This window comes from Euprymna scolopes, chromosome 15, assembly GCF_053919585.1.
Source record: "Euprymna scolopes isolate OS-2025 chromosome 15, ASM5391958v1, whole genome shotgun sequence".
In the NCBI taxonomy this organism is placed as follows: domain Eukaryota; kingdom Metazoa; phylum Mollusca; class Cephalopoda; order Sepiida; family Sepiolidae; genus Euprymna; species Euprymna scolopes.
Window position 1 is genome coordinate 89,383,691 of NC_136496.1, and position 13,027 is coordinate 89,396,717.

The 13,027-nt window shown below is 35.9% G+C and overlaps 1 protein-coding gene across 1 annotated transcript in view; it reads left to right on the forward strand.

Annotated features, from left to right (window-relative positions):
- Positions 1-224: 224 nt before the first annotated feature.
- Positions 225-13,027, forward strand: part of LOC145293975 (uncharacterized) — a 58,597-nt gene continuing 45,794 nt past the window's right edge. The window contains exon 1 of the mRNA XM_080140858.1: positions 225-2,618. Coding sequence (XP_079996984.1) covers positions 311-2,618 — 2,308 coding nt within the window. The 5' untranslated portion in view covers positions 225-310. The remainder of the gene's footprint in view (positions 2,619-13,027) is intronic.

The window sequence follows — 13,027 nt, forward strand, 5'->3', positions numbered from 1 at the left end:
ACGATACCTGGGTGCGGTTAGGTTGAACACTCTCCAACAACTTTAAGTGTTGTATACTATTGATTAGCCGCTTAATCGGCTTAAACTTGCGGATTATCGTCGTAAGCCAAGGGCATTTCGTACGTCGACGCTTATTGGTTGGCCAATCGCATCGGTGCTTCCCGCGGTCGTCGTTTCGTTCATCGCTGCTGGGCTTCGTTAGTTTGTTCCGAATAGTCGAGGTAAGAAGACCCTTCGCTGCGCAGGCGAGCATCAAACACACAGCGAGTAAGCGAATTTGTTTACCGGGTGGCGTTCTCCTCTGTTCGACATGGCACCAACGACGAGCACACCCGTACAGGGTGTGCAACCTCCTAACGCAAATAAACCGCCAGGGCCCCAACCTGGACATCCACCCCCAGGATACCAGTACCCTCCACCAGCGCAAGGTCCCCCTGGACAACCTCCTCGATATCCATATCCACCACCACAAGGACCTCCAGGTGCTCCTGGCCCACGACCTATGTATTATCCCCCACCGGGTCAACAAGGGCCACCAAGGCCACCTGGACCACCAGTAAGTCCATATGGACCCCCTCCAGGTCAACCGCCAATGCAGTATCCACCTGGTGGACCTCCAGGGCATCCAGGACAACCTGGACCTCCTAGACAGCCTGGACCACCTGGACCACCTGGACCACCTGGACAACCAGGACCCCCGAGGTATCCTGGACCCCCTGGACCTCCTGGACCTTATGGACCTCCTATGCAGCCTGGACCTCCTAGGCCTCCTGGACCTCCTATGCATCCCGCGCCACCTGGACCTCCCGGACCTCCTAGGCATCCTGGGCCTCCTGGACCACCTGGATATCCTGGGCACCCTGGACAACAAGGACCCCCACGTCAACCACCCCCGGGTTATCCTGCATACCCTGCACAACCACCAGCAGGCTATCCACCTCCAAATTATGCTGGGTATCCCCCTCGCGGCCCACCTGTTCAACAAGCTCCACCACAAGCTCAACCTTCTCAGCTACCAGCACGACCCCCTCCGCCTTCAGGACCGCCAACAATAACTATAACAGAAGCACCTAAACCTCCTCCGGATACAGAAAAGGAAGACGAAAAGAAGAAAGTAGAGGAAGAGAAGAAGAAAGAAGAGGAAGAAAAGAAGAAGGCAGAGGAAGAGGCAAAGAAGAAAAAGGCTGAGGAAGAAGCGAAGAAGAAAAAGGCGGAGGAAGAAGCGAAGAAGAAGAAGGCTGAGGAAGAGGCGAAGAAGAAGAAAGCCGCTGAAGAAGCAAAAAAGAAAAAGGCATTGGAAGAGGAGAAGAAAAAGAAAGAGGCTGCAGAAGCACAGAAAAGTCCCCCAACAAAACCAGAGAGTAAAAAACCCGACCAAAGAAAAGCTGATCCCCGAAAACAGCCCGCTGGAAAGGCTCCACCGGGTCGACCAAGTAAATCTCCAGCAGAAGGACCAACATCCCCTCCAACAAGAGCCAGGCATGCCGCTGGACCGCCTAAAAGGCCAGAACCCTCGAGACAAGCACCTGGAAGACCTAAAGAGGAACCTAAGCACAAAAGTGACAATAGGAAGCATGGATATACCCCTATGACTGGACCAGTATCTTTCGTACCCATTCAAAAAGAAGAACCTAAAGTTAAGTCACCAACAAAAGCTTACTCGTATGTCCCACCGACAGGGCCGATTTCTTTTATACCAACTGCAAAGCCTCCTGTTACTAACGCAGGTTCGAAACCAAGACAGTTCGGTTACAACCCAGTGGGGGGACTTGCTAGTTCAGATAAGCCTCACAATTATGTGCCTCCAACGACACCCACTTCTCCTACCGCTCGTTCTAATGTAGGTAAGTTTGGATATTCACCTGACGGAGAAGTGGAACCAGGATCTCCACCATCAAGAAGATCAGATCCGGATAGATCAAGATCCAAGAGGGTTGGAAGTCCACCCGCAAGACCTCCACCAGTCTCTGATGTTAAGAAAGCGCCACCACCAAAGAGGATGGCTCCTGCAAAAGTCGAAGTTGTGGAAAAGAAACCGGAAGCAAAAACAGCGGCAGCTGGCCGGAAACCGGGGTCGGAAAGGCCAAGGGACTCGTCTAAAGGCAAAGAAGAGAAACCAGCAAGACCCACAGAGAAACCGGGAGTAAAAGCAGCGGAGAAGAAGCCTGCTGAAAAACCAAAAGAAAAGCCGGCGGAGAAACCCAGAGAAAAATCAGTAGAGAAACCCAAAGAAAAGCCAACTGCGAAGCCAGGAGAAAAGCCGGCCGAGAAGAAAACAGAAAAACCCGCAGAAAAAACGACGGATAAACCAGCTGAGAAACCGGCGGCAAAAGCTGCGGACAAACCGGCGGCAAAAGCTGGGGACAAACCAACGGACAAACCAGCGGACAAACCGGCGGATAAACCGGCGGAGAAACCAGCAGAAAAAGCCGATGATAAATCCAAAGATAAACTAGCAGTGAAAACCGAAGGAAAGGCGGCTGAAAAAACGGAAAGGAAACTGTCTATCGATGACACAAGAAGCGAAGCTGGGAGCACTTTTAGTGTATCGACAGCAAAGGATTCTCTCATGCCTTCTGGACATCAGAAAAAAGCTGAACCAGAGAGAAGAAGAAGTAGTAAGGATTATTTATTATCATTTTTTTTTCATTTCGTTTTGTTTATCTTTCTCTGTGTTGTATTTTTGTTTGTTTCTTAACTTTTATTTGCCCAAATTACAAGTTCAGTAAGTTCATCGGAGAACATTCCGTGGAAGTACTTGTAAAACAAAAATAGCGATACAACAGTTTCTTCATGTTTAAGAAATTTTTTGAAAAGTGTATTTGTATAATTTGGATTTTTCGAACTACTGTTCTCATCTTGAATATCAATCTCACAACGTTTTGAGCGATGTAACCTTCGCCCTTCTTCAGTTTATTTTATCGAACACTGGAATTTTTTGTTGAATAGAAAACCCTCTAAGGATAAGGACCCGTGGCATAACTAGTAAAAACTAGGTCCCTAAATGTCAGAAAGCTTTCTACTCTAACAGTTTCTTCCCTCGCACAGCTAGGCTTTGGAATTCCCTTCTGTTCCCTGCTTCCCTGACTGTACTGATATGCAGAAGTTTGAATGTAAAGTAAACCAACATCTTGTTAATCTTTCTTAATCCTGGTCCCAAATAGAAGCTCCGTACGTCCAAGTGGCGATATGTCTTGTTAGAAGTGAACGTGAGTAAAAAAAATTTAAAAAGAAAGAATGAAATCTTGAGTGAAATTCAGTTTTAAGTAACATTCTTCTATAGGTTGAAGTTTCAACCCTCAGTGCGAGCGATGATAAGAATACAATTACGAAATTATTTAAGACTTCTACTCGCTTATGGATGATGGAACGGGAGTCCGACAAGAGACACCTGAAGAAGATGAGAGGTTATATCGGCGGAAACGTTGTGAGAATAACACTCAAAATTAGAACAGTAGTCCGAATAGCTCAAATAATACAAAACAGAGACTTTTTGTGCCTGTCCAAGAAGGAGAGACTGGTGGCTGTGCACCAGCCCAGGTGTGGCAACCATCCTGCAAGTATAGTCGAATGGTGGTCTTATAGAGAAAAAGGATACTGACAGGTTATAGATGTTTTCTAGTTTTGTGGTATTATATTTATTTAGTTATTTATTTAGTCTGTTTGTGCATCTTTTTGTAATTATTTCAACTTTTAAAAATAAAAAAGGAGAAAGTTTACATAAGAATGCATATATAAATATGTGTATGTGTGTGTATGTGTGTATAAAAAAAATATTATTATTTAGTTGTTGGCATCCGTCAGTCTAGAAGACTTTTGGGTTACGCCTGTAGTGGTTGTTGAACACAGTCTTCTCTGGCTGAATAAACCTATTTTCATTGTCAGTTGCAGACTTCACAGGTGTAGGTCGGTGCGTTGTGTTGGTAATCTGTTGCATTTTGTTGACTGCCCTTCCTGAATTGTTTTTTGGTCTCCGTCCGTTCTGCGACGGACCTTTCGCTTAAGGTTCAGGCCTTTGATTATTGTTTCTCTCCAGATGTTGCGAACTTTAGCTTTGGGCTTCCAGCTGGTAGAGTCAATATAACATGCTTTCATTTCGCGTTTGCATACGTCGACATAGCGGGGAGCGGGGGTAAGGACGACCAACTTTCCTTTTGCAAGGAGTGAGTTCACCGTAGAGAATGTCTTTTGGGATTCGCCCATTGTCCATGTGGTGCACATGGCCTATCCAGCATAAGCGTCTTTGGCGAAGGAGGGTGAACGCGGAGGAGATACCAGCCTTTGCGAGAACAGAGACACACACATATATACATATATATATACACACAAATATATACATATATATAAATATACATATATATACATACATATATATATATATATAAATAAATAAAGAGAGAGAGAGAGAGAGAGAGAGAGAGAGAGAGAGAGAGAGAGGGGGAGATTTTAAAATATTTCATCAGATAGTGCCCAAAACTCTTCCTGTACATTTATTTTTTACCATTTATTTTCCATTCATCCAGTTTATTCATAAAATGTTTTGTATCAGACATTTGAGACCATTTGGAATAATCGTTAAAGTTTTCGCTAAGGGAATGGGAGATCGGATTTCAATCCTCACTCGAATCATACTCAAAAGCGTCTCTTGCTAGACTACAAGCTGAGGATCAAGAGTGGCGCCCTCTACTATATCTCGGTGTAGTAGCCAATAAACAGTGAACCTTCGGATCGCCCCCGACTATGGTTGATTACTTTACGTTTTTTAGGGTTTTTATTTTTTAGAACATTTGTTCCAAAAGTATATTTTGTGTAGTCGTATCCTTGGAAGTGATGTGGTGTATTGATTACAAGCCTATATTTTCAGCTCAGGGTACCGGGTTCGTGCTCTGTTGGGGTTTTGTATCGATTTCACTCATAAATCCTTGGGACAAGTAATAATGCAAATAGTAGGGTAGACTCGACGCCCAAACTTTGATTTCGTGACTATTCTAAGAGACTGAAAATGCTGAAATATAAGTCTTCGCTATCTTCTTCAAGTCATCCTAGATTTCTTGCCATTTACTCAGTTCAAAAACGGTTGAAGATTTCGCAACATTGGCTTCGCTATAGATTTCCGCGTAGCCATGCTTACAAAGGGCATCTATTATCTCTAAAGATTTTTAAGAGGCCTCCTTTCCTGGGCACCATCAAATATTTTTTATTTGACAGTTTTATCTTACGGTTGGAAAAGTTTAAGAGGTGGGGCTGTAGAGTAAAACAGATTAAAAAAAATCTATTGTAAACCAATCAATAATTAAACAAGCTAAAACAAAAGATGATCTCATAATCCATCGGCAAAAATTGGTGTTTATTTAAACAAACATCAATATAAGGTAAAAAAAAAAGTGTTCGACTGAGCTTCAATCTATGGTCCCCCCCCCTAGCCAAACTTTCACAAGAAACACTCTTTATCTGTGCTTAAACCTAAATATAGATTCCATGAACAAATCTTCTTTCTTAGAACTGCACGCCCGTGGAATTGTCTTCCGTTTTCCTGCTTTCCAACTGACTACAACATGGTTGTCTTCAAGTCTAACGTAAATAAGTTCTTGATGTGCCATTCCACTTGTTAACAAATTTACCGAATTTCCATACTAATGATTACTTTATTGTCCAACTGACTTACTGTACACTCTTAACCCTTATCCACGAGTGGTCTCTGGGCCTTGATAAGTGGTTATACCTATGTAAAAAATAATAATAATAAATCTCGCTTCAATAATCATTTATGTAACTATATTTTTATGAACAAAGAAAGCACGGCTTAATCTTAATCTTCATGATAACTGATAATAATAATAATAACAAAGAAAAGTGATAAGCACTGTGCAAATTAATTTTTTATGAGAAAAAGAAGAGGAGGCTAATATATAAATAACTGATAATATATTGTATAAATGGCAGTTGTCTGTGTGTTTGTATGTTTGTATGTCTAGCTAAAAATTTTAAAATACAAAACAAATTCTACAAAGTTTGTATTTTGTATCACGTAACCATGAAAAGAAAAGATTAATTCATTGAGTGTCAAATGACCATTTATATCACTTAATATTATCAAAAATTAAACACGATTTTGATGCTATCATGTAAAGCCTTGGAAATGAGTCAGCATTTTTAAATTTGAAAGTCGCTAAATCCAGATTTCATTTATCGTTTCCTAACTATTGTCACTTCTTTACAAAGAAACGGTGGAGCGAAACTTAGATTTAGTAATGCTCTGGTGACATCCTTAATTTTGTTTGGCGCTTTAAATTGCAGGCTTTGGGGAGTGTGGAACCACCATTTAATTGCCATTGCTCCCAGGTTCACTCTGACCTGGAGTGTTAGTACCTGTTAGGGTCCAACCATGGGTTAAATAGAAACCGACTTGATATATATATATATATATATATATATATATATATATATATATATATATATATATATATATATATATATATATATATATATTGTATTAAAAAATGTTTCTTCAAAATCACTGGATTCGGCATTAAATAACTTAAAAAGGGTTGATATGTCGTAAAACAAAAACAACCAACCAACCAACCATCAATAGCGCCCTTAAAGTCTTCTAAGTTTTATTTTTCACTCCTCACATAAAAAAAAAGAAAATTAACACTGTTTAACGTCTGTTTAGTTTTATTTTTATGGTCCCGAGCAACGCCGGATATTCATGCTAATAATTAATATGAAATACAGAGAAATCATTAGGGCTAGGACAACAGCATATTCTTTTTATTGTTTTGACTCTCAAGTGTGTATCCGTTGATATTTTATATGCTTTTATATAGAGTGATGTGGTTCTCGGTTGAATAACTGTGTCGGATATATACTCGATAGTCAAAACAATGATAAGAATATTCTCTTGTCATAGCCCTAGTAATCATACATTAAGGATGGTTTATAAGTCTTTGTTTGGATGGATGAATAATGAATAACGCGTACAAAGTCGGCAAGTTGAAACGCAAAATGTTCATTTCAATCTGCCGACATTTCTATTAGGTTTTGCATGCGAAAATTAATCATAGCTAATATTTTATGCCTTTCTTAACTGCCTGTCGAGATAGTTCAAACGGTAGCCAGGGTGGCTAGAACACTAAACGATGAAACATAACTGAAGCTTTAATTGTTTTGGTTTCGATTCTAGCTGATGGACTTGGTTAATTTTTTGTAAACTTTTTTATCAGTATATATATATATATATATATATATATATATATATATATATATATATATATATATATGTGTGTATACCGATTAAAAAAGTTTACAAAACACATATATATATACTGATTAAAAAGTTTACAAAAAACAAACCATCACCTTTAAGAATAACATGTGTTGTTGCTGTTGTTGTTATTATTATTATTATTATTGTTGTTGTTGTTGTTGTTGTTATTATTATTGTTGTTGTTGTTGTTGTCGTTGTTGTCGATATTATTAAATATTAGTAGCAAGTGAAGATTATGCACAGGATGACTGGAAACAAATGAAACAAATAATACAGCACCTAGAGTTCCAAATGGTTACCCATCTGGTAAAAACCAGGCTCAACGTTGCTTAACTTCGGTGATCTAACGAAAACCGGTGTGTCAACGCGATTATGCCGTATACATTATATATTAATGTATGTGTGCATGTGTGTGTGTGTGTGTGTCTTTAAGTAAAAAAAAAAAACGGTTTTTTATTTATATGTTACTTATTTATAATTTTCTATTACAATGGGCTTTCAGCATTAAATAAATATTTTCAGTTAAGCATGCTTCACCATAAATATTAATATACAACAAGAAAGGGGAGAAATAACCGAAACATATAAGTGACAAGAAAACAAAATTCAAGACTTTGCAAATAATAAAATTGATGTTTATCTAATATATATATATATATATATATATATATATATATATATATATATATATATATATATATATATATATATATATTGCAACCGTTTCTTCATCGACAACACAAGTGCACCATTAAAAAAAAAGACAATATCTGAATTTCGATAAAATGAATCTTGTACCCCATGCAAGGATAAAGTATTTGTTAAAATTCAGTTGTAAGTTACACTCTTCCGGGGGTTGAAGGTTCAGTCCTCATTGCGGGCGATACTCAAAATACAATTGTGAATTACTTGAGGCTTTTAACCGGTCATGGCTGACGAAACGAAAGCACACTACCCCATGCATTAAATAAAGGGTTCCGTTAAAAATTCCTTGCAGATTCCCGAGTTCGACAGAAATATTTTCAAGTTGGACAAGAAAATCCTGAAGAAGGTCGGAGGTTATATCGACCGAAACATTGTGAAAATAACACTCTAAATAGGATCAGTGAACCTAATAATCAAAATAATACGAATTATCATTCCTCGTATCATAAATTCAGAAGCATAAAGATAGTAAATATTGACCTTTGGTTTACTTTTGGGAGCCTCATAACTCTTGCTTTGCTTATTTTGTCTTTAAGTCTTACATTCCATTAGCGTTGTTTTCTGAAAAACGTGTAAGAATTGCTGTCTTCTGGTCTGTATCTAACCATTTAACATTTATCGTTGGTTAGTTTTGAGCTTGAAGTATTATTTTTATTTCCTTACATAAAGTCGATTCATGCTTTGTCTGGAGGGATTTCCATAATAAAATAAAATAAAATTTTAAAAAAAGCGTCATCGTGATGCTGGTTGCAAGAAATGAGAAATTTAATGCCAACTTTTAGTTCTAATCAAAGGAAAAATATATAAGCAAATAAATAAATAAGACATTCATGAATAGCTAAAAAAAATGAGAATCTTTTAAAAATGCACAAAATATATTATGATATTAGGAAATTAAACAACTATTTATGATTTGTTTTTCTTAGGTATGAATTGATGTGTTATTTGAATTATTCGGACTACTACTCTCATCTTGGATGTTATTGGCGAAACCGAAATTTTTAGTAATTGCTAGTTCTAAGTGACAGTTTTGTGGAAGTTAAATGGTTCAATCGTCAGTACAGACGATTCTAAAAATAATATTCACAATGACTTATATATATATATATATATATATATATATATATATATATATATATATATATATATATATAAAGTGTGTGTGTGTACATATATATGTATGTATATATATATATGTATATATATATATATATATATATATATATCCATACATATATATAAAGAACAAGTAGTTAATCAATCGAGCTTTTACATTTGGTTGAGATTATTTTATAAATATTAATTCTTTAATATTTATAACTAGCATGGGTGCCCGGCGTTGCCCGAGTGTTTGGAGCTGTATGCTGAGAAAAAAAACGGTAAATTTTTTTAAACTTTGACCCCTATTATGACCACTTAAAATTTATTGTTTTGGGCTCAAATCAAATTATTAAGTTAGATCCCTGTCCAAGGAATCTATATCTAAAATTTCTAGTGTGTAGACCCAAAATTGGCGGAGGAGTTTTGTAGAGTTCTCAAAGGTCAAATCATTGAACTTTGACCCCTTCATCGCCAAATTTCTGGCCGAAACCCAATCACACCGATTTTCCCAAATCTCAGTACCCTGTATATCAAATTTCGAGTCTGTAGACTAAAAATTGACAGAGTTATTGCGTAGGGAAATGTACACAGACACACACACACACAGACACGTTCACTTTTTTATATATATATAGATATATATAAACTGTACTCTTCCGTCAATTTCGACGTACGACGTTCGAAGTTGTTCAGAAATCCATATATATATATATATATATATATATATATATATATATATAAATTTCATGGTGAAGGCTTTGTGTAGAACCAACCGCTTTGGCGTTACTGTATACGTATGTACTACGTATTTACGGCACAATCACGTTGACACACCGGTTTTCTCCAGATCAACGAATTTAAGCAACGATGAAACTGGCCAGTACCAGATGGGTGACCATTTGGGTAGGCTAGGCGATGTATGTAAACGCGGCAAGTCGTAGAAATTTCAAGATTGGTATCTGGAGGCGCATTAATTTACTAGGGGAGATGAACTTCCAGTTTTCATTAAGACATACGTCTATGAGAAAGTAAACTCTGGTGTAAAAACCTGCGGTCTCCTTTATGCTCTGTCTTGTGACAATCATTTGCACCGATAAAGGTTAGCAGTAGTAGCAATAAGTGTGGTTGGTTCTACACAAAACCCCCACCATTAAAAACAAATCATTTGTGTGCATCTCCGAACAACTTAGTTGTTGTGGCAGAATGTCATACGTCGAAATCAACGGGTGATTTCATTTTTTCCCATCATATTTTCCCTTTTGACAATGTTTTCAACCATTTGTTTGACTAAAAATTCGATAATGTGCGTAAACGCTTGCTTTCTAAAGTGGTTTTATGATTTTGACCAGGACTATATATATATATATATATATATATATATATATATATATATATATATATATATATATATATATATATATATATATATAGTTGGATATTTCCTCTCTTTGAGGATCTTCCTCTAGCTGAAACAATATGTAAACTCATTCTGGACTCACAGTAATAAATTTCCTATATACTGCTCTGGCTACACATTGAGCACTCTAGTCCGTTTTTTTCACCACTGGTATATATATATATATATATATATATATATATATATAAAGAGAGAGAGAGACAGAGAGAGAGAGAGAGAGAAAGAGACAGAGAGAGAGAAAGATTAAAGTTGAGCCCTCTTTAGGGAATCAAGGGAAAGCGAACAGTTTTAGCGCAAATACAATATTTCGACTTTCGGTCGTTGAATACTCTCCGACTGTTTACAGTGTATGCCCACCAACTTGACATTTATAGGCACTTAATTTCCCTTAAATCTTGTGTTAATTGCTGGTAGCCTTGATTGCTAGCCTAAGAAGTTATGGGCGCCTTTGTACGAGTACAATCATCGTTATTGTATTCTAAGACAGTTCATGACTATCTCTTCCAACATTTATACAAAAAGTTGTTTTAATTTGGCACATTTACATATTTTTAAGATCATTTTTTTTTACTTATACAATGAGGACGCAACATTATTCCTTGAAATTCAAATTAAATTGACGTATACCCGTTTATACGTGAAAGGAAGAGGGGGGGGGCTTTTCAATCGACAGAGATGCAAACGCTACGTTACTTATAAATGGAAAATTCAAAATAGCGTCTTATAACTGATAATTATTCAGTTTATTTATTTATTAATTTTTTAGAATTACATGTTTTAAGAATTAAATTGAAGCACTTATATCTAGCTTTATAAAGTCAGATATCTTTATACGCTTATATATTTGTATTACAGAATTTATTCTTAAACTAATTAACCGATCGAATTTTTATCGATAGCTTGTAGGCATAACAGGTGGTAATTTGAGCTATATTTAGTTTAATTTAGTTTTATGCAAAGAGTGTAGGCGTGGAAGCACTTCGTGAAAATTCGGATACCTTACATCTTTTCGTGAAATTTTGATAATAGGTATTAGATATCAATTAATAAATATTCCCCAATTTTCCATTTTTAGAGGAATATATATGAAAAAAAAAAGGTTTACGGGGCAAAATATGGGCAGATCTCGCAATTGAAAATTCAAACATTTCAGATATGCATTCAGTTTTATCTGTAGTCGTAAGACACGAATTAAGAAAGATTTCCTGAATTCCAATTCTTTCTTAATATCCCTTATGCTTGAACCTAAAATTTTAGACATTTTCTAGAATCAGAACCATGTAAAGGATTTTGAGCAAAATTGGAATAAGCATTCTAGACGTAAGATTTAGTCTGATGATATCCTGATTTGAATCTTCGTAAGAGGGCATAAAAACGGTGCAAACTATTCTGTTCGAGGAATTCATTTTTACCCGTCCTGGGACGGGTATTATTCTAGTATATATATTAGATTTCTGATTCACGTTCTTTTTCATTTTGTTGTGTTTTATTCGTGACGGAATTCGCAAGTCATTTTGAAAACTTCAGCCTCTCGTTTGGATATTAATTTCTTCAAGCGAAATTCGAAAACGATTTATACATTTAAGATCAGAGTATATTAACTTTTATATTCTAAATATAGATCTTCATAAAAATTACTCTATTTGAAAAATAAAATTGTTGAAAAATGCTAAGAAATAAGTCAAGAAATTAGATTAGTTACAATGTCGAAACTAAACTACAGAATACTTTAAAAGTCGTCCGAGATATTTAAAATTCGTAAGATTTTATTTCATAATTTATTTTAGCAAACGTAATATTAGTCCTCGCGCGAAAGCGCAGGCCACAAAATGTTTTAAATAATAATAATAATAATAATAATAATAATAATAATAATAATAATAATAATAATAATAATAATAATAATAATAGAATAACAATAACAAAGTATTTCGCTGGCGAGGACTACTATTGAGCGTAACCAGTTATACACTCCTTTTGAAATTTTCATCTTTATTTTTCTCATATCTACTGAATATTTTTAATGAAACCTATATGAAATATGCTCCTTATTAAATTGTAAAGATTTTCTATTCTGAAAGAAGTTTTTAAAAAATGTAATCTAAAAAAGTTATTTTAAAGTTTTTGTTAAAAAAATTCAGATTTTTCTCATTATTCAGACATGTATGACAAAGAGGGGGTTGCAAAAAAGAGTTGTGGTTTGAGGAGAATTACAAACTGAAACAAAGAGAATATTCAGACATGTAATAATACAAAGAGGGGGTTGCAAAAATGAGTTGTGATGTGAGGAGAAATACAATCTGAAATAGAGAGTAGGAGGGTTTTTATAAATACACACAAAACCATATTCATCTTTTTTTTAAATCCAAATTAATAAATTAAATAAAATATAATCTTAAAAAGATAGGATACAAGTTAGAAAAGCATTTCATCCAAGGCATGAAAATTGTTAAACAAAATGTTTTTACTATAGGCTTTAAAAATAAAGGTACAAGATTCAATTTGAAATTTATTTATCTTCAAAGTGTACTTTT